The following is a 25,823-nucleotide window of genomic DNA, read 5'->3' as shown; positions in this document are numbered from 1 at the left end:
CCCTGACATCACCAGATGTGGCCCACAAACTAACCAAACCCACAAACTGAAGCTTTGAGTTTGAAGTTTGGTTTCGGAGGGCCCACCTTTGAAATGATTTAGAAATACCGCAGAAGAATGCTTTGGAGGGAGTAAATGTAACTAGCAAAGGACAATAAGTGTAAAATTCACTTAATGAAGTTAATTTATGTTTAAAAAGCTGAAAGAAATGCAACAGAAGAAGCAGGAGCAACTGAAGAGGCAACAGTTAGAGCAACTGCAGAGACTCATGGAGGAGCAAGAGAAGCTGCTAACCAAGGTGTCTGGGCAGCATATACTCCCAGGTACTTTGGCTTTTTTAGGACCTTCAGTTACGTACAGTGATAAGCAGCTGAGTGTTTTTCTTCAGTAGTCTAACAAGTTAGTTATCATTTCTTTAATATATGTTATAAAGTGTAATTTCTTTGCAGGCAGGTAATTCTGATGGAATTTAGAGATGGAATATGATTGGGATGTTTGGAAGATATGCCATTCTTTGTCTAGATTAAAGGCACTCATTTATTTATAAAATAAAATTTTCAAAAGACCTAGCAAAGGTCTAGAGCCTAGGGCTGCTGGCTTATAGAGTCTGCCTGATGAATGGAAAAGTACTTGCTTATGTAGATGAATGGGTGTAAATCTGCTTTGCTCAGCCTAATAACCATATTAAAAGATTTTCTGTGCTTGGATAATGTAATTCTTTTGATGTATGCTAGATCAGTTAGTAGAACTCATGATGTCCTTATTAGAGATTCAAATGTTATCTGGAGAGTGATTTTAAAATCTTTCAATCAGATTCCATTGTAACAAATCCATTGCAAAATAGTACTCATACTTTCAAAGAAGTTTCATCAACCAGTCCTTAATGGTATTGTATGTTTGCTCTGTCATTAAAGTTACGACAGTTGTGAGTTGTTGCTTCTGATATCTGTTGCGATTGTATTGTGTCCCACAAGTGTTTAAAAACAGGTGGTACAGTGTGTTTGCTTCTTAGTGCTGCTTTTTAAAGCGATTTATCTTATTAATTCAGGCCAGTGCATTGTCACTGAGAACACAGAGAAGGAAAACAGTGACAAGTGAGTGTGCAGGTTGTGATGGGAGGGATTTGCTCGGTGGTGGTGGTGGTGAGAGGTGCATAGATGAAAGACCAGTTGAGAGTGAAGTTTCTCAGCCTGGGACTCTGTGGGGCTAAAAGGTAGTCCAGGTAGGACCATGGTAGGAGATACGGGGACAACCAATAAGACATGGGGGCCACAGGAAGGAAACAAGGTCTGAAGGAAGCCATCGTCAGAAAAAGGTTGGGGAGAAGAACTGAGCAGAAATTTTTCCAAAGAAAATACAAATGGCCAGAAAGCATGGAAAAATGCTATATATCATTTATCAGGATATTGCAAATCAAAACAACAATGAGATATTACCTCACCAGAGAGATTGACACACATCACTAGGAACAAAAACAACTAGTGTTGGTGTGGATGTGGGAACAAGGGACCCTCATTCACAGCTGGTGGGAGTGAGGACTGGTTCAGCCTTTTTGGAAAACAATATGCACACATCTCAAGAAACTAGGAATTGAGCTTCTGTATTATTCAGCAATCCCACTTATGGGCATTTATCCCAAGAGCCCAAAACACTAGAAAAGACAAATGCACTCCTACATTCATTGCAGCACAATTCATGGAAGCCAAAACCTGGTTCAAGATCAGATAAAAAATGTCTGTCCTGGTACTGTTAAGAAACTATCGTACTTACACACAATGGAGTACTACTAGGCTATAAGAAAAGGTGAAATCATGTAATTTGCTGCTACATGGATGGATATAAGAAAGGAATATAGTAGGGGAATAATATGCCCACTGGCCATGCTGTAAGATGCTGGCCACTGGGTAAGGAAGTGCAGGGAGGGTAGGATGGGAGGGGGACACTTTGACAGTGGTGGAGGTAATGGCCACTCTGAGGGAGGTGTTGAGCCGGAATGTGTCAGACATGAAACCCTTTCAGTAAGAGTATTATAAATCTTAGTGGCAAAAAAAAAAAAAAGTACCTGCCATATAGACAGCTGGGGATGGGAGGGAGTGGAGGGACATTGGTATAGGAATTGGTGTTGAAACATTTTATTTCTGACAATCATGAAAAACTTTGTAAATCACAGTGCCTTAATAAATTTTTTTAAAAAAATGATTGAGAAATAATGATTTAGGATTTTTGGATATTATATTGGAGAATAAAGAGAATGTGTATCTTGAAGTAGATGGTTCAAGTTTCCTTTATGGAATACATAAAAAGAATAAGATTATGAAAATAATAGTCTGTGATACTATTTTAGAAATAGTACTAAGATAGAGTTACAGGGAAGCAGATTTCAAAATTAATAAAAGCACTAAGTCCTCTAAATGGAGAAGTTAGTCAGTGAGATGTGGGGAAGGGTTGAGGATGAAAAGGCCCCGGTGGAGGGAGATGGGCAATATGGTGGAAACGCTGCTGCTGAAATATGCATAAACCGTGCCTCTGATAGTATTTTCAAAGTGTGAAATACAGTGACTGAAATTAAAGAAGAAAATTTAAGAAAAGGGAGGATTGGGATCCTTGAGCTAAGATGTAAATGACAAGGTATCAGTCTCTTCCAGGGCCATCTTTGATCTCCACATTTTCAGAATGATCTTCCCAAATGAATGTTTTAGTAAACTATTTCTCTTCTTAAAACCAAGTACTAACTCCATTTAGTTATGGGCAGTTGCTTTTAGACAGTGGCTGCACATTTTCATACATAACCTTCATACGTGGTAGGCACGTGTGTTACTGTAGGATAACACTTTGTTTGATTTTTCTTGTCACGCCTAGCAATGTGCAGGGCTGCTCAGGAGGTGAGTTGTCTCTGCACTGCTTGGGGGACCCACAGGGTGCCAGGGATCTAACCCAAGTTTACTGTATGTGAAGCATGTGCTCCAGTCCAATGAGCTATATCTGACCCTGTGTGCTACGTCTTGAGCTGTCTCCTTGGGCCCTCACACTTTTTGGCATCAGAACCACTTAATACTCTTTAAGTATTTGAGGACTCCAAATAATATTTATTGTATGTGCTTATAGCTATTGATATTTACTATAATAGACATTAAAACAGAAGTTTCAAAAATAATTCATTTAATAACCAACTATATATATACATATATATATATATATTTTCTTTTTGGGTCACACCCGGTGATTCTCAGGGGTTACTCCTGGCTCATGCACTCAGGAATTACTCCTGGCAGTGCTCGGGGTACTATATGGAATGCTGGGAATTGAACCCAGGTCAATCGTGTGCAAGGCAAATGCCCTACCCGCTTTGCTATTGCTCCAATCCCCAACAATATATTATTACAGATAACAATTTTTTGTTTCTGTGTTTGGACCATACCCAGTAGTGTTCAGGGATCATTCCTGGTGGGCCATGGGACCATGTGTGGTGCTGGAATTGAACTCAGGTCGGCTGTGTGAGCCTGTCACAGGGTGTAGTTTACCATACTATTAGTGTAGGTTTACACATCAGACATTCTAGAACCACACCCTCACTGGGGTTCCTCTACTCCAAGTTCCCCCAGGCGGCCCTTTCCCCTAAGCTTCCTACTCATGTTCTCAGTTTCTGTTTCCTTTGAGCATTTGTTATTCCCCTACTGTGTTTCTTTATATCTCACATATAAGATAGATCATTTGTGTCTGTTCTTTTCCATCCCACTTAGTATGATACTCTCCAGATTCATCCATTTAGCAAAGTGTACGATTTCACCTTATAGCCTAGCAGTATTCCATCGTGTATAAGTACCATAGTTCCTTTCTCCAGTCATTTGTTCTTGGACACTTGGGTTGTCTCCAGGTTTTGGCTTTGGTGAATAGTGCTACAATGAACATATGAGTGCATTTGTCTTTTCTAAACAGTGTTTGGGGCCCTGGAGATAGATGCTCCAAAGTGAGATTGCTGGGTCATATGAAAGCTCGATTCCTGCTGTTTTGAGAATCTGTCCATATTTTCCCAAAAGATTTGACCAGTCTGCATTCCCACCAGCAGTGATTGAGGTTTGGAGCCTTTCCTCATATCCACACCAGTACTGATTGTTTTTGTTTATGGTGATGTGTGCCAGTCTCACTGGTGTAATCTTAAGAAAAAAATACTTTCTAAAAATAAAAACAAACAAAACCAGCTTGCAGGTGGGAATGATAGTACAGTGGGTAGGGTGCTTGTCTTACGGGTGACTGACCTGAGTTCAATCCTTGTCATCCCATATGGTCACCCAAGCCCTGCCAAGAGTGATTCTTAAGTACAGAGCCAGCATTAAGTCCTGAGCACCTCTGGGTGTTTTTTTTTACAAATGAAAAAGACTTTTAGGTGCTGTGACACAGAATACTTACTGACTGGAAACAGTAGAGATCATTTTAATTATCTGTGTTTTTGCTCTGTATGTCATAGCTGTGGAGTTGCCAAGTCCTAAGCAGAGCTTCTTACATGTGGAGCATGAATATGAGAATCTTCCACACTTGGGAAGTATACCTGCTCTCTGTCCATGCAAATATAATTAAAATTACAAAAGATTAGAATTAAAAAATTTCACAGTTCTTCAAAGTATGAGATTAATACCCAAGAATAGCTGAGATCAGCACCAGGAGGATTACTCCATAACTTAGAGGCCAGCCGGGTATCCTAGAGGAAAGGGCTGTTCAGATAGAGAAGGGAGCACCAAATAAAGGATGTTTGGAGGATCCTCCCAGGAGGGGAGATGCATGTCGAAAGTAGACTATGGACTGAACATGTTTGCCACTCAATGCCTATTTTGCAGACCACAACACCCAAAAGGAGAGAGAGAACACAGGGGATTGCCCTGCCACAGAGACAGGGGGGATGGGGGGATGGGGGTGGGAGGGATATTATCCATGGTGGTGGAAAATGGGCACTGGTGGAGGGATGGGTATCTGATCATTGTATAATTGAAACTAAAGCACAAAAAATTGTAAATCTACAACTTTAAAAAAAATAAAATAAAATAAAGGGAAAAAAATGGAAAAAAAAAAAGAATAAGTATTATGCCACATGTAGTGTGCACCCCTTAATGATATTTTATGTTTTTCATAGTTTGATTAATAAAATATTTTAAATTGAAAAAAAAAATTTCACAGTTCTTATAGATATACTTTCCTGGGGCTTGGAGCAATAGCACAGTGGATAGGACATTTGCCTTGCACGCGGCTGACCCGGGTTTGATTTTCAGCACCCCATATGGTCCCCTGAGTACTGCCAGGGGTAATTCCTGAATTCAGAGCCAGGAGTGGCCCCTGTGCATCACCAGGTGTGACCCAAAAAGCAATATATATATATATATATATATATATATATATATATATATATATATACTGTAGCACTGTCCTCCCGTTCATCGATTCGCTCGAGCGGGCACCAATAACTTTTCACAACAAATTGGGAGACTTGTTACTGTTTTTGGCATATGGAATATGTCACGGTTAGCTTGCCAGGCTTTGCCATGCGGGCAGGATACTCTTGGTAACTTGCCAGGCTCTCCGAGAGGGGAGGAGGAATTGAACCTGGGTTGGGCACATGCAAGACAAATGCCCTACCCGCTGTGCTATTGCTTCAGCTCATATATATATGTAAATATATACATATATATATTCCTAATAAGGGGGGAAATACTTGTATCACTTGGAAAACGTGGTAGGGGTTACTAGAACATAGAGAAACTGCTATAGAAAGTCACCAGCTTTGTTGAATTTTGTAATTCCAAGGTATAAGTCTACTGCTTGATGCTCAGAGCCCAAAGTATAGATGTCCAGGAAATTCTGCCACCATAGAGAAAAACACCCCCTACTTATCAACTGTCAGCCAGAATCAAACACAAGGAAAAATGTACAGCTCCAACTTTTTATCTGATCAACAAAACCACTTCAGCAAAAGTTCTCCTCAGGATCTTGTCTCAAGCAGTGCATCTCCCAGTTTGTTTTATGTAGCAAAATATCAAGGAGCACCAGTGAAAATGAGTGATTTTAAGGAAGAAAATTGTAATGACTCTATAGGTGAGTTACATATATTTCTCTCCTGTTATTTAACTTCTGTACTGAACTGTTACAAAGCTGCCTTCAGATGAAAGTCCTTTGTGCATTTTTCACCTGTTCCCTGTAACTTTAATTGTAATGTTCTCCATGTGATCCAGCTTGTCCTGTGATTGGATGCAGATCTGATGTGGAATTTGTGACTTTCCAAGAATAGTTGGTCAGTACTCATGCCAACTTCTGGCCCTATCTGGTTCATGGGGTTTTGAAAAAGGAAGCAGTGAATTCTGAATGTTGTATTTTCTTTGAGTGTTTCAAAATGATTTTCAAATATGTGTGGTGGTGAGTAAAATGATAGGAAATGTAAAATGTGAGAACTAGGTAAGTGATGGGACTTATTTTTCATAAAAGGAATATCCAGGGTAAGAGACAGTGCAGAAGGGGAGCACTTGTCTTCCCTGCAGCCATACTAACTGCGACCCTGGTTTGAATCTCTGGTACCATGTATGTTCCCGTGAGTATACCCAGGAGTCACTCCTGAGCAGAGTGCCAGATAATAGTCCCATGGCATCATCAGCTATGCGCCCAAACTTCCTGTGGTTAGGGGAGTTCCACTGTATGTCAGCACTTCTGTTACCCAGCCCAATCCTGCCAGAAAATTGGTGCTCAGTGTGAAGGACAGAAGTTGGGGTGTTCCCTTCTGGGTACACAACCTTCTCTTCCTTCTCTTACAACTTTTCATTCAGAGGAGCCAGGGATTGAACCCATTCCTCACACATGCAAGGTAAGTGCTCTTCTGCTGCTCCCCTTTAAAAAAACCCTTTTTATAATCATGGGAAATATATGCATATATATATGTGTGTGTGTATATATATATATACATATATACATATATATATACATGTATATGTGTATGTGTGTGTGTGTATTTTTTACTCATTCAACATGGAATGTTGGTACTTTATGTAGTCTTTATAGCCACAATCTTTTTTTTTTTTTTTTTTGGTGGGGGGTGTTGTGTGTTTTTGGACCATACCTGGCAGTGCTCAGGTCCCTTCCTAGCTCTGTGCTCAGGAGTCACTCCTGTTGGAGCTCAGGGAACCAGATGCAGTGCCAGGGACAGAACTGGGATCTGCTGCATGCAAGGCCAGTGCCTCCCCCTGTACTTTCTCCAGTTCTACACCCACAATTTCACAGCAGGTAGGGCGTTTGCCTTGCACACAGCTGACCCAGGTTCGATTCCTCTGTCCCTCTCGGAAAGCTCAGCAAGCTACCGAGAGTATCCCGCCCACATGGAAGAGCCTGGCGGTCTCCCCGTGGTGTATTCGATATGCCAAAAACAGTAACAAGTCTCACAATGGAGACGTTACTGGTGCCCGCTCAAGCAAATCGATGAACAACGGGAGGACAGTGCTACAGGCTAGTCATTGAATGACTTGTCCAGCTCTGCACCCGGGGATTACTCTTGGCGGGCTTTGGGGGACCATTTAGGGTGCAGGAGATCAAATCTGGGTTGGGTGCATGTAAGGTACTACCTATTGTACTATCTCTCTGGTCCCTGGTAATTTTAATATAAATTAGATTTTCCATTTTAATGGTATAATTCTTGAGTATGCTCTTGGAAACTTATAATATAATGCAGACAATATGACAAAAGTAATCTATACTTACTATTAAGGATTGGACACTAATAGTTCTCCCATGGTATGGAAAGCAAGATGTCTTTATTTTTTAAAATTTTGTTTAATAAAATTTTGGGGAGATTTTTGAGCCACACCTGGTGGTGCTTTGGTGTTACTCCTGACTGAGTTCTCAGGGATCACTCCTGATTTTGTTTTGGGTGGTACTGGGGATCAAACCAGGGTTGGCCCCCTGTAAGGCACACCCAGCACTATCACTCCTGTATGTCTTTTTATTATTTTTTAATTAACTTTTTTTTAATAAGTTTATAATTTTTTTTTTTTTTATAATTTATAGCAGTCCTTAGTGTCCAGCAGAAACCACTGTGTTTGAGAACAATATTCCAACTTCTCTAACTGTTACTGACAGATAGCAACATGGTCCACTCGTCATCACTGGCAGCATCACCTAATAACTGTGGGAGGAGAACTGCACACGAGTTACTGGGACTCAGGCAGTCGTGCCTTTGCTTCCTCTGGAAGATGCTCTTTCTGCACGCAGTCTGTGTGCTCCAGGGCACCAGCAATTCACGTGGCTCCTGGGCTGCTCACGAGTACCAGGAACCTTGTGGCTCCCAGGCTGCTCCCAGGCACCAGCAGCCCCGTGCGTCACTCAGGGTGCAGAGGTTTTTACTTTTGAAAGAAGAATATACCCGGGCTGGAGTGATAGTACAGCTGGTAGGGCATTTGCCCTGTATGCTCCTGTCCCGGATTGAATCCCCGGCATCCCATATCATCCCCCGAGTACTTCTGGGAGTGATTCTTGAGTGCAGAGGTGCAGAGCCAGGAGTAACCCCTGAGCATTGCTGGGTGTGACCCAAAAAAGAATATACCCTCAACTTTTAGAAAATTTTAAACATCCTGAAAAGTTGAAAGACCAATGTTAGTATGACTACTACTTGGATTCAGTAGTCACTGTCACTGTTCTCCCGTTGTTCATTGATTTGCTCGCGCGGGTCCAGTAACGTCTCCATTTTGAAACTTGTTGTTACTGTGTTTGGCATATTGAATACGGGATTCAGTAGGTTACCATATATATTTATGTATGTATAATTACATGTATGTATACTTATTATCTCTCTACATGGATATATATGTGTGCATATGTATATATAGACAGACACATCTGTTTTGCTAAACCATTTGATTGCAAGTAATACATAGATATTTTGGTAAGTTATTTCAAGTATTTCAACGTACATAAAGTAAATATTAGAAAACTCTTCCATATATATATAAGTACAGTGTTAGCTGTTTTACCTAAAGACAAAAGTCAGTTAAAATTTTTTAATATTCAGATTCATTTTAGTGTTCTGTATTATCCTAAAAATGCCTTATAATGTTTTTTTGTCACTTCTTTAAACCCCGATTTTCAATAAGTTCATGCATTACATTTGGTGGTTGTAACATTTAAACATTTTCTTTGTTCTTTTGTTTTTAGACAACATGCTAAATGCTCAGACTACTCCTGGTTCTGTGCTCAGGGACTGTTCTGAGAGTGTTCAAGGGAACTATTTAGATTAGGGATTGAGCCCAGCCTCCTACATGCAAAACATATGCTTAGATGCCTGGTGAACTATCTCTCTGCCCCTCTTTACCCCTCATCAGTTTAGTTATCACCCTTTTGGGAGGCCATGGAGATGCCTCATGGCTTGCACATCACCCTTGACTTCTTCCCTGGCATTGAAGGGCCTCCCTGGTAGCTTCCAGCTGTGCATCGGGAAGGCCCCTCAAAAACAAACCCCAAAACAATAATAGAAAAGCTTACATTTTCCCCATAGTATTAGCCCTTTGAAGAGTGTTGCATTTTATTTATTTATTTTTATTATTTTTTTTAATGTAGGAGTACTGCTATTTATTCAGCCACTGATTAGCTGATTGAATTGGGTATGAACTCCACCTTTTTTTTTTCTGCTTTTTGGGTCACACCCAGCAATGCACAGGGGTTACTCCTGGCTCTGCACTCAAGAATTCCTCCTGGCGGTGCTCAGGGGACCATATGGGATGCTGGGAATTGAACTTGGGTCGGCCGCATGTAAGGCAAATGCCCTACCTGCTGTGCTATTGCTCCAGCCCCCTTTTTTCATTTTTTATAATTTTATTTATTGAATCACCATGAGAGCAGTTACAAAGCTTTCGGGTTCAAGTCTCGGTCATACAATGAAACACCGGAACCTTCACCAGTGCCCATTCTCCACCCCCAACAACCCCAGTATACCCCCATCCCACGCCCTCCCCCTACCTGTGGGGCAGATGATTTTCACATTACTCTCTCTCTACTTTGATCACATTCAATATTTTGACACCAGACCCACCATTATTGAGATTTTACCCCAATACTCAGATCTGTTGAAAAGGCACCTGTAGACAATTTGTTTTCTATTGCTAGTTATGAATAACATGATGTTGCATGGCTGCTGTAGTGGCCGTGGAATTTTGAAATTCCGATATTTTAACACTTAAATCTGGAGGGATTTCTGCCAAAACCTGCAGGGTTCTGAGATTTGCTCCTGAGTCTCTGGGATCATGGCCGTTAAGCAGCTTGATCAGGAGCCAGAAAGGGCATTCATGGGCAGCCACTTGGGGGTCTCGTTGGGACGGGATGGAGAGGGCCAGCTCCACCTCCATCCCATGAGGCCCTGCGTGTTTCATCACTGAGGGCCCAAACCTGACTGTCCAGTGGCCTCTGGAGGATGGTGGCCACCGAGCCACCTAGGGGGAGCAGGCGGAGGAACAACACCCTTTCCCCCCCTGGGGTGGCCTGGCGACAGTAACCTACTGTGGGGTCGAGACACATTTCTGCCAAAAGCCACTGGGTTCTGAGATTTGTTTCTGAGTCTCTTGGATCATGGCCAGTAAGCAGCTTGATCAGGAGCCAGAGAGGTCGTTTGTGGGCGATGACTTGGGGTCTTGTTGGGGTGGGGAGGAAAGGACAGGCTCCACCCCCATCCTGTGAGAACCAACATGTCTTGTCACTGTGGGCCCAAACTTGACTGTCCAATGGCCTCTGGAGGATGGCGGCCACTGGGCCGCCAGGGGGAACAGGCCAAGGCACAATACCTATTCCCACCTGGGTTGGCCCCAGCACCGGTAACCTACTGTGGGGACTGGACGCACTTCTGCCAAAAGCCGTTGGGTTTTAAGGTTTGTTTCTGAATCTCTGGGATCATGGCTATTAAGCAGTTTGATCAGGAACCAGAGAGGCCATGTCTCCAATTATATAGCTGAGCCAGAGGTGGTTTGTGGGTGTGTCTCCCACATACCTAACTTTTGGCCGTTTACTTTCTTGGTAAACTTTGCCCCAAGTTTTTGGGGTCTGGTGAAAGGCACAGCAGCAATTTTGGGGTATCTGGAAGTCTGAGGGCGCCATCAGGCTGCTGATGCACTCGCCTCACAGGTATAGATTGACCTGCTGGCAACACCATACCCCTAGAGTGTTGCATTTTAATTAGTTTTTCTTTTATCATATTCAGCAAGTCCTCAGAATCCTAAAATCTTTGGCATATATTGTTTTTATAGATAAAAACAATACAGGATTCACAATTCATATATTGTTTTATAGATAAAAGCAATATATGCCAAAGATTTTAGGATTCTGAGGACTTGTTGAATATGATAAAAGAAAAACTAAAATGCAACTTGCATTTTAATTAGTTTTTCTTTTATCATGGGCTGGAGCGATAACACATTGGTAGGGCATTTGCCTTGTGCGCAGCCAGCCTGGCTGAGCCGGGTTCAATTCCTCTGCCCCTATTGGAGAGCCCAGCAAGCTACCGAGAGTATCTCTCCCACACGACAAAGTCTGGCAAACTACCATGATGTATTCATTATGCCAAACACAGTAACAACAAGTCTCACGATGAAGATGTTACTCGAACATATCGATGAACAATGGGAAGACAGTGTTTGTTTTTTGTATTTTTTTTTTATCACATTCAACAAGTCCTCAGAATCCTAAAATCTTTGGCATATATTGTTTTTATAGATAAATACATTTTTGCATAGTAGATTATAAAATTCTCAAGACTTTACTATGTCTCTCCTCTCCATCCGCACAACTTATTTCTAATTTCATCCTAGGAGAAGGTATTTTACCATGTTTGGAGAAAGTGATGGAACAGTTTCAGGAAGGGAGTGAGATGAACTTACAAAAAGTTGCTGACTCCTCAGAAGTGATTAATATTGAAGAAAGGTACCATCTCTGTTGAAAAGAATAGAAATGTGACAGTTTAAATATATCTACCCATTGTTATTGAACACATTTTACTTTGCTTGAATGTACTTTTAAGTGTACGTTTGAAGGTACAACCTATCATAGTTAACAGAAAGAGGTTGAGCATATGGTCAGTGTTTGACATTGAATTTGAAGGATAGAAGTATTTTTTCACATAAGAAAATTATCTAGATAGTTAATCTTCTCTTAAATAGTGAATCCTGTATTTGAGAAGAGAAAAAAAAATTAGAACCTCACAGTTGATGTCACTTGAAAATTATAATTTTGCAACTCTGGTCATAAAATTTATTTATTTATTGTCATAAAATTTAAAAAATTGTGACAGGTAAACTATATATTGAGATTCTTCATTACTTAAATGTTTGAAATATTTTAATGTAGGTTACCAACGAGCAAAATTACTTTTCATTGTTGCTTTGTTTGCATTATTGAAGATATTTCTTAATATATATTTAATGGGGCTGGAGCGATAGCTCAGTGGGTAGGGCATTTGCCTTGCATGCTGCTGACCCTGGTTCTATTCCTCCATCCCTCTCAGAGAGCCTGGCAAGCTACTGAGAGTATCCTGCCCACATGGCAGAGCCTGGTGGTCTCCCTGTGGCTTATTTGATATGCTAAAAACAGTAACAACAAGTCTCACAATGGAGACATTACTGGTGCCTGCTCAAGCAAATCAGTGAACAATGGGAGGACAGTGCAGTGCAGTGCTACATATTTGATGAACTTAGATGTTTTAAAGTGATATAATGTATATGTTACTAACAAAGTTAACCTCTAGTCGGTTGCTGGACCTCAGTAGGGTACCTTAATGCCCTGGAACCCTGGGTGGAGTGTTGTGAATGCCTTTGTTTGGGGGTATGGAAGAGCACTGTAGTGTTTATCAGCTTCTTGAGGCAAGGCTGAGAACTCTCCAAAGCTTATTTCTTAGTGAAGTCAGGGCATGTGAGGTACATTAAATGTGAAATACCACATCATGATCTGCATACTGAATAATTTTCTTCTTATGAGCAGGCCGATTAAAGTTGCTATTAGAGAAAAGAAGCAGACATTTGAAGACTATTTAGAAGAACAGATTCGGTTGGACGAACAGAAGATGAAACAAAAACAGCTACAGGTTAGCATTACCATTAGTTTGCTTTATTGAAAACTTCATAAAATTATTATTATTATTTGGTTTTTGGGCCACACCAGTAATGCTCAGGAATTATTCCTGACTCTGCAATCAGGAATTATTCCTGATGGTGTTTGGGGGAGCATATGGGGCACCAGGGATTGAACTTGGGTCAATTACGTGTAAGACAAATGCCCTACCTGCAGTACTGTTGCTCTGGCCCAAGTTTTTGAAAACTTTGGAGATTGGTGTATAATTTTCTTTTCTTTTTGGGTCACACCCAGTGTTGCTCAGAGGTTACTCCTGGCTCATGCACTCAGGAATTACTCCTGGCGGTGCTTGGGGGACCATCTGGGATGCTGGGAATTGAACCTGGGTCGGCCGCATGCAAGGCAAACGCCCTACCCGCGGTGCTATTGCTCTATCCCCTGTATAATTTCTTTTAAAAATAACTTTATGATTACCTGAATATACCAGAATTCATTCAGATACTTTTTGTTTTAGGAAGCAGAAGGATCATCACTAATCAAAGCAAAACCTAAACAGCCATTTTTGAAACGAGGAGAAGGTTTAGCTAGATTTACTAATGCTAAATCTAAATTTCAGAAAGGAAGAGAATGTATTCTAGAGAATAACCAGAGCGTTTTTGAGGATCGACCTATATTTAAAACAGACAGACAACAATTCCAGCGGAAAACTGCTCTTATAGGTAAAGAACTAAGTACAGAGAGTCCTCCTGTTAAAAAGACCACTAACCTCAGAACCAAGGCGGGCTTTGTCCCGCTCAATCCGAAACCAACGGTACTTAAGAATAAGAAGAAAAGCCTTTCTCCATCAGGATTGAAAATTCCAGTAGGGGAGAATTGTGATGGGCAGTTTAGAGACCAGGCCAAATTAGAAAAGAAGCTTGAATCTAATAATAAAGAAAATGTACCTGAGTGTATAAAGCCTAGTAATATGACTTGTAAAGTCTGGAGTAAAACACAAGGTAAAGACAAATCATTTGTTTTGCCTGGGGCCATCAGCTGCAAGGCTTCTAGAAATGAGGCTGTGAAAGAGGCGGAATCTGCCCTCGATATTTCTTTCCAGAAAAAGTTGGAGAATTGGGAACAAGAAAAGGAAAAGGAAAATTTGGAATTAGATGAATTTTTGTTTCTAGAACAAGCTGCTGATGAGATATCATTTTCCAGTAATTCCTCTTTTGTACTGAAGATTTTGGAGCGGGACCAACAAATTTGCCAAGGTCGCCGACTGTCTTCTACCCCTGTCAAAGCTGTGCAGCTAGAAAACGTGACTCCAGACCCCATTAATCATTGCAATCAAAATGAGGCTCCGGGGGACTCTGGCTGTGGGCATCACCATGAGTGTGAGATTGCACCCAGACAAGTGGACTCTGCATTCCCATCTGATGGACTGAGGGAACCATCCCGTAAAGCCATTAGGAAATCTTTTGGAATCAGCACTTCTGAGAATACAACTAGGTGGAATGTGAGCGACGAAGGTGCCATGGATAGTGACAGTAGTACTATTTCTGAGGAACTTGATATCACCATGAAGCCCTCAGCTGAGGATAACGAGAGGGCTTCCAGCCTCAGCGGGGATAACCTGCAGGTCTCCGACAGTGAGAGGCCATTCGGGGAAGCTGGGGCTCAAATAGCTGAAAGGAGAGATGCTGATCTGGATTTGTCTGATAAAGATTATAGTAGTGATGAGTTTGTCATAGTAGAAAACTTGAAAAATAAAGCTGTAAGTATCAGTAAAATTGACTTTGATGATGAAAGAACTTGGACAGACCTTGAAGAACATTCGTTTAAGAATGATGCTTTTCTTGGGAATGGAGCCCTTCCTGCGACTCCCCACACAGCCTCTTACTCAAAGGGTGAGATATGTGCACCTGAAAGAACAATAAGAAGGAAGGTTGCCCCTGTGAGGAAGGGGGAAGAACTGAGCAAACCCAGCAGGAGCTCCAGCCCTCCTGCGTCAGATCTGATGATTAAACTCTTCCCTGCTTTGAGACCAACACCAAAACCAGAGTCACACTTGGGAAATGAACCCAAATTAAACCAAAGTCAAGATCACCCATCTGGTAAGTCAGAGCATTACAAACTTGTCAGTGTTACAAGTTCAATGTTTTTATCAGTGTTGTCAGAATACTTGGTTTGATTTATGACTCTAAATGATAGTAGAAGAGATTTCAGTGACTTGTATATGCAGGTTTTCCGAGTTAGGTATTTGAAAGGTTTGTCTTACTAAATCTTAAAGTTAGTAACTATCAAAAAGTGAAATAGCCATTTAGTATTTTAAATTTAAATTTCTTTTGTAACCTCTGGGTACCCAGTTTGTGGATGTATTATTGTGGGTTCAATTTCAGCATACTTTCTTTAACATACATACTTTTCTTTGGGTGGGAGATGTGGTTTGGCTGCATGTAGCAATGCCCAGGGTTTCTTCCTGGCTGTACACTGAGGAATTACTTCCTGTGGTACTTGGGGAACCACGTGGGATACCGGGGAATCAAACCCAGGTTGGCCATGTGCAAGCCAAGCACCCCCCTCACCTATTGTCTCTCTGGCCCCCTGTGCATACTTTTAAAAATTAACATTTTTTTTTGTTTCTGGGCCACCCTTGGCTGTGCTCAGAAGCCATATGTGATATATGTGACGTTGGGGATTGAATCCAGGTCAGCCATGGGCAAGGCAGGTACCTTACCTGCTGGACTATCTGGCCCCTTGTAATAAATTTTGAAGGTTGTTCTAACACATAAATATCAGCCTCTATGTAATGGCTGTATAGTATTCGTTGATGAACTTTGTAAACTTATATTGGAAAATAATTTTATAAATCCTTAATGTCTTTGCAGAGGATAGGTGCTCTGAAATATAAATTAAAACTCAAGCTATATTGAAGAATACTTTGTTTTATGGACCCTCACTGGCAGTGCTCAGGGTTTATACCTGGCTCTGTGCTCAGGGATCAGTCCTGGCAGGGCTCTGGGGACCATCTAGAGTACCCTGGAACTGGGCCAGCTGTGCACAAGGCAAATGCCCTACTCTCTGTACTGTCTCTGGCCCTTGAGTATTTTACTTTAAAATAATTTCAGCCAGCCATGGGTGCTTTAAAGCTTAAAGCTGTTTTAAAAAAGTACTTGTCTTCCCCCCCCCACCCTAGGTAGACCTGGGGTACCGACTGTACAGGGGTTCACTGCGTGGGCTCTGTGGTCCCTGGGACTATCTGGGCCACCCGATGGTACTCAGAGGCTTCCAGTGTTGGGATCCTCTCCCTTCTCTAGGGGTCCCCCTTAAAGCTCAGGGGTCAAGCTTGGGACAGCTGTGTGCTGAACAATGTACTTTTTCAGAGTAGTCCTTTTTGCAGGAAGCTTGGAGGCTTCACAGATATAGAAGGAAACATTTTTGACTAAACCACCTAAAGGTAACTGTCATATGATTTTGGGATATTTCCTTCTTGTTATTTTTCCTTGGTATTTTTGTGTGGTAGATATAAAAACCTGCCTCATCCCTTTTGACTAGATAATTTTATGTATAAAACTCTGTATTTTAAAAATGGTTGAGATCATTATAAATTTAGCATGATTTCCTTAATGTTGGACAGCTATGGTGTTTTTTACTGTTAGAAATAACATTGAGGGCCGGAGCACTAGTATAGCAGGTAAAGCACCTTCCAAAAAGCAAAAAAAAGAAATAACATTGAGGATAGATTTTTTTTTTATTAATACACAGGGGTTACTCCTGGCTTTGTACTCAGGAATTACTCCTGGCAGTGCTCAGGGGACCATATGGGATGCTGGGAACCGAACCCGGGTCGGCTGCGTTCAAGGCAAACGCCCTATCCGCTGTGCTATCACTCCAGCCCCGAGGATAGATTTTTATGCAAAAATAATGTATGTGATTTTTAAGTTCTTCCACTAGATATTTTATAATTAGAGTACCTGGCCAAAGGGTGGTTATAAACCTTTTAGCCTTTTTTTTGAATCACTGTGAGATACAGTTACAAAGCTTTCATGTTTGAGTTTCAGTCATATAATGATCAAACACCCATCCCTCCACCAGTGCACATCTTCCATCACCAATGTCCCCAGTATCCCTCCTATTCCACCCCTCCCCCTGCCTCTGTGGCAGACAATCTCCCCCATATTCTCTTTTGTATTGCTTGTTATGAATATCATAAGATGTCTCGCTGCAGACTGACACCCAAGGACAGTAGATACAAGGGCCAGGAAGATTGCTCCATAGCTGGAAGCCTGCCTCATGAGCAGGGGTCGGGGAGAGATGGGAAGGAGGGGAGAAGGCAGTTGGAAAAGAGAAGGGATCACTAAGAAAATGATGGTTGGAGGAATCGGTCAGGATGGGAGATGTGTGCTGAAAGTAGATAAAGGAGCAAGCATGATAACCTCTCAGTATCTGCGTTGCAAACCATAATGCCTGAAAGTAGAGAGAGAGTCTGAGTAATATTGTCTGCCATGGAGGCAGGGGGAGGATGGGAGAGAAGGGATATACTGGGGATATTGGTGGTGGGGAATGTGTACTGGTGGAGGGATGGGTGTTTGATCATTGTGTGACTGTAACTCAAACATGGAAGCTTGTGATTATATCTCACGGTGATTCAATAAAATAAAAATTTAAAGAAAAAGGTGTCTCGCGGCTGCGAGCTCCTGGAATTCTTAAATTTTAGATAATTAGGGTCTGGAGAAATCTCTGCAGCGAGCTGGAGCTGCTCTGTTTGCAGTTCTTTTGGTGTCTTTGGATCATGTTAAGGAGCTTAAAGAGCAGCTGGAGGCCACCTTTTAGCCTTAAGATTTAAGATTTATTTTCCAAAACACAGTTGAAAGACAGTAGACTTTCATGTGAAAAAAACCCACACAACCAAACCTTAATTTGTATGTGTTTGATTTGTAATCGGGGTATACTTTGATTCTGATGTTTAGTTTTTTTAGATTTTATTAATAACTTTTTCTTTTTTTCTATTTTTCATGTGTGTATTTTGGGGCCAAAACCAGGGCTTGCTTGTGTCTCTGCATGCAGGAATAGTTCTGGCGGTGCTTGGGGGACCCTGTGTGGTGCAGGGTTGAACCAGGGTTGGCTGTGTGCAAGGCAAGCGCCCTTACTCCCGTGTTATCTCTCAAACCGCTTCATATCTTATATGTTCTCCTTCCCCTATATTTATTTTAAAAAATTTTGATTGGAATGGTTTTATATATATTTACCTCACTTTCAAATTGATACTCATCTGAGGTAGAATAATTTGATTCTTAAATTTAGATTGGTTTTCTCTTAGAAATCAGCCAATTTAATTTTTTCCTTTTTGTTATTTGAAGAGTTGTTTTAATCCTTTTTCAATAGTATAGATATTTACCGGATTCCTAGTTCTCAGTGTTAATAGCTAGCAAGTTTTACTGCTGAAATTTGGAAATTTATTATTTGGTCTGTTTTATAGGTGACAGAGCTCGATCTCAAGTTTTGAGAGAGAAAGTTTCTGAATTGGAAACAGAAATAGAAAAATTTAAAGCTGAGAATACAACTTTAGTTAAACTTCGCATTGAACAAGAAAGTTCCTTGGAAAAACTCAGGCAAGTTTGCATCAGTAAGTTGGAAAAAAATGTAATGACTTAGTTGTCCCTGTAAAATGTTATCTAAACTAATAGAAACTTTTTATTTTGGCATCAATCCAAAGGTGAAATAAATGATAAAGAGGTAAAAATCTGTTTTTTAATAGTTTTTAACTTTTTTTTTTGTTTGTTTGTTTGTTTGGCCATGCCCAGCTACTAGCAATACTCAGAGCTTATTTCTGGCTCTGCTCTCAGGGATTACTTCTGGTGGGTGGACCAGATGGGATGCCTGGGATCGAATTGGGTCAACTTCATGCAAGGCAAATTCCCTACTTGTTGTATTGTGCTGGTCCCAATTGTGTTATTTATTTTTTAATTTTTTTTTTCTTTTTGGGCCACACCTGGCGGTGCACAGGGGTTACTCCTGGCTCTGAACTCAGGAATTACTCCTGGCGGTGTTCAGGGGACCATATGGGATGCTGGGAATCGAACCTGGGTTGGCCTTGTGCAAGGCAAATGCCCTACCCGATCTGCTATCACTCCAGCCCTTCAATTGTGTTAATTTTTAATTAAGTAAAATTATCAGTTACTTTAAAATTATCTTGGAATAAGATCCTAAACCAAAAATTGAAAATGTTGGGCAGTGTTAGTACTTGCCTTGGGAGGCCTTAACAAAAACACACAAACCAGCTGTGTGGCATGAGGCAATAGGAGTTTCTTTGATCCTGGTTCTCGAGGTAGAAGCCTGAACCAGGCCAGGTCGCTGCCTCTGACATTGCTTATTATTCCTTAGTACGTAGCAGAGGGATATCTGGATTGTTTCCTCATGAATAAAACTGCTGTTAATGATGTCTTGAGTCTCTGTTTTGATTCTTCTCTGCCCCCCACCCCCTAGTCTTCTTGGGCTGGGCCTTTTGATTCCCTGCCAGGAGTTCCTCACATTTGACTGTTGTGCTCAAGAGGGGTCACACCTCATGGTGGCAGTGTTTGCCCACTTGAGCATGGATGTTTGCCCTGGGAGGGTCATGGCTGCTCATATATGTGGGGGTCACACTACTGTCACAGTGCTCACACATGGTTTTCAGTTATGGTACTTGCTGAGATGGCAGGAGTATGGCTGGAAATCACTTGTGGTGCCAGGAAGCTGCGTGCTGGGATGGCTCTCTCTTTGTGATGAGGCCAGAGATGGGCTCGTGGCCTCAGCGTGCCTAGTGGGCATTTTAGCTTTGAGGCTTTGAGCCAACTTTGCTGAAGTCCTGCATGTATACTCAAGAGTAGAATTGTTGAACTTTGAGATGATTCTAGCCTCAGTGTTTTGAAGAACCATGGTACTGTTTTCCATTGCATCTGCTCTAGTTCATACCCTGTTGATGGGTACATAGCAAGCTGACCTGCATCTCAGGTCAGAGTCTTGTGTGGTTATGGGCCTTTTAAGGACCAATGTCTTTTTGTGTTACTGAATTTGGTTTAATTGAGGATTTTACTTTGGTTTCTTGTGTTGTCTTTTTTGGGCCTTGTCAGTGTGATATCGTATAATGAGTTGGATGCATTCCATTTTTTCATTTTTAAAAAATTGAATCATCGTGAGATACACAATTACAAAGCTATTCATGATCGGGTTTTCGGTATACAATGTTCCCCCATTCCTTCACCACTGTTCATTTCACCACTGTACATTTCCCACCATCAATATCCACTGTTCCCCCCACCTACCCAGCCTGCCTCTGTGGCAGGCACTTTTCTTTCCTCCCCTCCCCTCCCCTCCCCTCCCCTCCCCTCCCCTCCCCCCTCCTCTTCTTCACACACACACACACACACACACACACACACACACACACACACTTTGAGGCATTATGGTTTGCAATACAGGGACTGAGAGATTATTGTGTTTGTTCCTTTACCTGCTTTCAGCATGTAGTTCTGATCGATAATTTCCAACTGTGTTTGTCATAGTGGTTTCTTCTCTATCCCAGCACTTGAAGCAGTCTTCTAATTCTAGTTCCTTCTTTCCCAGCACTTGAAGCAGTCTTCTAATTGTGGAGCAATCTTCCTGGCCCTTGTTTCTACTATCCTTCTGTATTAGTCTCATATTATGATTTAAAAAAAAATATTCTACAAATAAGTGCAGTCATTCTCTGTCTGTCCCTCTCCTTCTGATTTATTTCACTCAGCATGGTAACTTTCCATGTCCATCAGTTTATAAGCAAATTTCATGGCTTTATTTTTCCTGACAGCTACATAGTATTCCATTGTGTAGATGCACCATTGTTTCTTTACCCAGTCGTCTGTTCTTGGATACCCGGCTTATTTCCAGATTCTGGCTATTGTGAATAGTGCTGCAATGAACATAGGAGAGCTAAAATCTTACACCACAGAGGCTGGCACCCATCAAAAAGAACACGAGCAATCAGTGCTGACATGAATGTGGGGATAAAGAAGGAACTCTCCCTCATTGGTGGGAATGCTGACTGGTCCATCCTTTTTGGAAAACAATATGGGCATTCCTCAAAAAGCTAGAGTTTTTTTTTTTTTAATTTTTGGAAAGAGTTTAAGAGTTTAAGGTTGGAAATAGTTCTTTAAATGTTTTGTAGAATTTACTTGTGAAGTCCTTGACTCCAGAACTTCTGTTGATAAGTTATTAATCTTCATCCACTCATACTTGTCTTGTTTGCTCTTATTTGTCTTATTTGTCTGTTCAGGCAAGTAAACTTTTCCTAGATTCAGTTTTGCTACATTTTATGCTTTGAGAAATTTATATTTTTTCTAGTTTATTCAATATTTTTTTCATGTTGTAGGTAATAATCCCTTATGCTCCTCTTTATTGCTGTGATATTCTTTGTAATGTCTCCTTTTCATTTCTGGTCTTATTTGAATCATTTTGTTTTTTCCTTAGTAGCTAAGAGGAGGTCTGTTGATTTTATTTTTTTAAAACAATTTTTGGTGTTTGTATATTGTTTTCCTTTTTGTGTGTAAGTTTGTTTTTAGACCACACCTAGTGGTGCTCACTGCTGGCGAGGCTTGGGGGACTAAATTTGGGTCAGCCTTGTTAAGGGTTAAGGCAGAGTTCTCTGTTTGCTGTCTTTTCTCTCTGCTCCTCTGTTTTTATGTTTTTATTTCTACTCTAGAAATAAAAGATTTTATTTTTTTTTATTATTTTGTTTTTATTTCTACTCTAGAAAGGAAAGATTATCTTTCCTTCCACTAGTTTTGGCTTAATTTGTTTCTTGAAGTGTAAAGTTAGGTTGTTATTTATTGATATAAACTTCACACTTATTACATTTTTGCTGTATTCCATTAATTTTGCGTATAGTGGTTTTTGCTTTTAGTAATCATGATTTAAAAAAGTTTGAAACTTTAAACACAAAGCTTTTTTTTTATGCAGTTGTTTCAGGTATTCATTGTTCCAGTTCCAATCCTACTACCAGAGTGACCTTTCTTTCACCAGTGTCCTCAGTTTCCCACCCACTGCCCAAACCTGCCCACATGCACAAATGAATTGACTTCATATTGCTTGTTACAATAAAAGGCATAATTCCATTTGGAATTATCAAAAAGTAAATCAATAAAGGTTTTTGATAGGGGCTGGAGCTATAGTACAGCAGGGAGGGCATTTGAATTGAACGTGGCTGATCTGGGTTCGATCCCCAGCATTCCATATGGTCCCCTGAGCACCGCCAGGAGTAATTCCTGAGTGCAGAGCCAGGAGTAACCCCTGTGCATCGCTGGGTGTGACCCAAAAAAAAAACAAAAATTCTGATAATTGTTATATCTTACAGTGGTGTTCTTGTTCCTCTTCAGATGAGCTTTTTGACCCTCTTTTTCTTTTCCTTGTGCTAATGCATATATTAGCTCACTGTCAGTGGCCCATATATCCCATAGTTTTTTCTTATTTTCATACTTTATATTCTTTTCTTTTCTGGTTGGACAGTTTAAAATTGTTTAGAGTTCACAGATTCTTTAGTTTGGTTGTATCTGTTGAAGTGTTGGGTTTTTATTTTTTTGCATTTTCACTTTATTGTATTCCTCAATTTCAGCATTTAAAAATAAACCTCTTATTTGAACTTTTCATTTTGTTTCTTATATTTTCCTGTTTTTTTTTTTTTTTGTTGTTGTTGTTGAGTTGTTTATATTCTGTTGTAGCTTACTGAGCTTCCCTGAAATCATTGTTTTGAGGCCTGAGAGCAGATACAGGAGTGAAAGTGCTTGCCTTGCAATGTGGCTGACCCTGGTTCAACTCTTAGCATGACTTGGTCCCTGGAGCACTGCCAAGTAGAGACCCTTGAGCACAGAGCTGGAAGCCTCAGGTACTCTCTTGGATATGGCTCCAAAACATACCCCCTCAAAAAATGAACAAACACATGTTGTTTTAAGTCCATTTGTCCCCCCCTCTGTACTGAAGTCTGCCAGTGTTCCTCCTTCTGTCTTAGTCTGGCTTGGCATTGAAAAGACTTAGCTGTGCTAGATCTCTGATTTGCCTCCAGGTGACACTTAAATGGGCTTAAATCACCTGGATCTGTTGACTGCTCCTGGATCTGCAGAGGGGTCCATAGTTGTCAGGCTTGGTTTCTGCCATACTCCCTGGGTGGACAGGGTCCAGCAGGATTGGATCTGGGTTATGGGATTGGTTCTGGTGCCACTGTTGACCCTGATATCAGGGTTGCACATGGATATGAATTCTGCCCAGTTCCTTAGCATACTTAGGGTGACAGAACCATGCTCTTCTCTGGATCTTCTGGCAGATGGACTGTGGCTGGGTCAGGGATGCAACTGCTTTTATTCTCTGAGGTCCAGATATGGTCAGTTTGTCCCCAGGGTTTGCCTCTGCCCAGTGGCTGTCCGTAGTTCTTAGGCTTCCATAATTCCCTCTCTTGAGAGCATTTTTGTTGTGATGGGTTGGGATCTCTTATTCTATTGCATTGCTAGTGTCACTCTCAGAATGAAACTGGGTATGATATTCCCTTAGATTTGTTTAGTCAAATACTCAAAAGTTTCACAGACCCTATTTATTTATTTATTTATTTATTTTGGGTCACACCCGGTGATGCTCAGGGGTTACTTCTGGCTCTGCACTCAGGAATTACTCCTGGTGGTACTCGGGGGACCATATGGGATGCCGGGGATTGACCCTGGGTGGGCCACATGCAAGGCAAAAGTCCTACCTGCTGTACTATGACCCCGGTCCTGATCCTAATTAGTTTGGTTCCTGATTTTGTTACGGTGAATAATTTCAAGAGTTCTGTCCAGAGGAAACAAACAACAACAAAGAGAGTGTTCTGTTGTGTTTTCAGCTGCTTCAGATTTAGCCACACTCCCTCCACAGAAACCCTCATGGTTTAGTCTCTGATTGCCTTTAGGCGTTCTTTTCTTTTCTTTTTTTTCTTTTTCTTTTTTCTTTTGGGGTTACACCCGGCGATGCTCAGGGGTTACCCCTGGCTCTGCACTCAGGAATTACTCCTGTCTCGGCCGCGTTTAAAGCAAACGCCCTATCTGCTGTACTATCACTCTGTAGATATTATTTTAGATAATATCTCTTCATGATGACCTTCTCCCACATCTGTCTTCTGCCCTCAGTTTCCCAACTCTGTTCCTTGCTTTATTTCCCTTCACCTGTCTAGTGTTCCGTGTATTTTATTGTCACTGTCACTGTCACTGTCCTCCCGTTATTCATCAGTTTGCTCAAGCGGGTCCAGTAATGTCTCTAGTGTGAGACTTGTTACTGTGTTTAGCATATCGAATACGTCACGGGTAACTTTCCAGGCTTTGCTGTGCGGGCCAGTGAGATACTCTCGGTAGCTTACTGGGCTCTCTGAGAGGGGTGGAGGAATCGAACCGGGTCTGCCAGGTCGGCTGCATGCAAGGCAAACTGGAGTGATAGTATTTTATTAATCTTCCTTATTAGATGAGGATTAGATTAGATAAAGATTAATTAGATATTTTAATAGTTAATTAGATTAATATAAATATATAGATAATATAATTAATATAATTATTAATTATATAATATAATAGAAATATTAGATAAAGATTAATCTTCCTTATTAGATAAATGCCCTCCCATTAGGCTGTGGACATCTTGCAGGGCGTAAAGTGTTTGTTTTCTGCTGGTTTCTGCTGTGCCAGTGCTGCCCCTGCCCCAGCACTGCTTGATTCCTCTGTGGAGTTCATGTTCATGTAGTTGGAGGAAGCCTGATCATTGCAGTAACTCTTAGCTCCAGCCTGTTCTCAAGGTTCCATTTGGGTACATAAGTGGAATTCCAAATGATTGCATAGATTATTGATATAAACTTGTCTTTGGGGGGGCAGTGCTCAGAGGCCCCAGGGACCCCTCCTGGTGATCCAGGGACTGGTTTTGTGTGAGGCCATGCAAGGCTGGGGTCACCCAGGCCACCTGGAATGAGCGTGGGTCGCTGCAGACAGGGCGGCACCGAGACTGCTGTGCTGTTCTAAACTGGAGTTGGTGCCTTCAGGCTAGAGCTTCCCAGAGTGGACAGTGCTTCCCCTGCTGTTGGAGAGAACCAAGTGCCAGTAGTAGTGTGGGTGCAGTTGGGAGTTGCTTGCTAAGGGGTACTTGGTGATTTATCTTTCTGAAAAAGGCTGTGAGGCTAAATAAATATGGGAATCTCTGCTTTAGATGGTAACAGGATTTGATTGTTTTAGGAAAGAAATTACAGACTTCGAACAACATAAAGCAAAAGAATTAGCTCAAATAGAAGAGCTTAAGAAGGAGGAAATAAGGAAGCTGCAAAAGGAGCGTAAAGTTTTTGAGAAGTACACTGCAGCCACACGAGCTTTTCCAGATAAAAGGGAACGTGAAGAAATACAGGTATGCCAGTTTTTATAATTTCACTTATGTAAATTTATAAAGATAAATTTGTTTTTTTCTTGTCTTGTCTTTTGGGCCACACTTGGCAGTGCTCAGAGTTTACTCCTGGTTGTGTGATCAGGACAATTCCCGGTCATGCTTGGTGGGCCTTACACTCAATGTTAAAAATAATTTGGCATCAGTTTTTCTAATCAGTCATTAGTTCAACAAATAATTTATAAGATACCACATCAGGAATATCTTCTTTTTATTAATATTTTTTGGGACACACCTGGCAGTGCTCAGAGCTTACTCCTGGTTCTGCACTCAGGGATCAGTCCCGGTGGCTCGGGGGACCATATGGGATGCTGGGGATG

The 25,823-nt window shown here is 41.2% G+C and overlaps 1 protein-coding gene and 1 non-coding gene across 2 annotated transcripts in view; one reads left to right on the top strand and one right to left on the bottom strand.

Moving 5' to 3' along the window:
- The window catches only part of CENPJ (centromere protein J), a 58,882-nt gene that overhangs the window by 4,135 nt on the left and 28,924 nt on the right, over positions 1-25,823 (top strand). Inside the window, exons 3-9 of the mRNA XM_056132801.1 lie at positions 200-323; positions 5,794-6,081; positions 11,817-11,928; positions 12,982-13,084; positions 13,586-15,167; positions 18,533-18,665; positions 25,302-25,467. Of these exons, the coding sequence (XP_055988776.1) occupies positions 200-323; positions 5,794-6,081; positions 11,817-11,928; positions 12,982-13,084; positions 13,586-15,167; positions 18,533-18,665; positions 25,302-25,467 (2,508 nt within the window). The remainder of the gene's footprint in view (positions 1-199; positions 324-5,793; positions 6,082-11,816; positions 11,929-12,981; positions 13,085-13,585; positions 15,168-18,532; positions 18,666-25,301; positions 25,468-25,823) is intronic.
- LOC130041004 (small Cajal body-specific RNA 13) lies at positions 8,027-8,289 on the bottom strand. Its single transcript, XR_008795038.1, has one exon. It is a non-coding gene; the product is annotated as a small Cajal body-specific RNA 13 (non-coding RNA).

This window comes from Sorex fumeus, unplaced genomic scaffold, assembly GCF_029834395.1.
Source record: "Sorex fumeus unplaced genomic scaffold, SorFum_2.1 ptg000095l, whole genome shotgun sequence".
In the NCBI taxonomy this organism is placed as follows: Eukaryota; Metazoa; Chordata; class Mammalia; order Eulipotyphla; family Soricidae; genus Sorex; species Sorex fumeus.
Note: the sequence above shows the minus strand (reverse complement) of the source record. Positions and strands in the feature narration are given on the sequence as shown.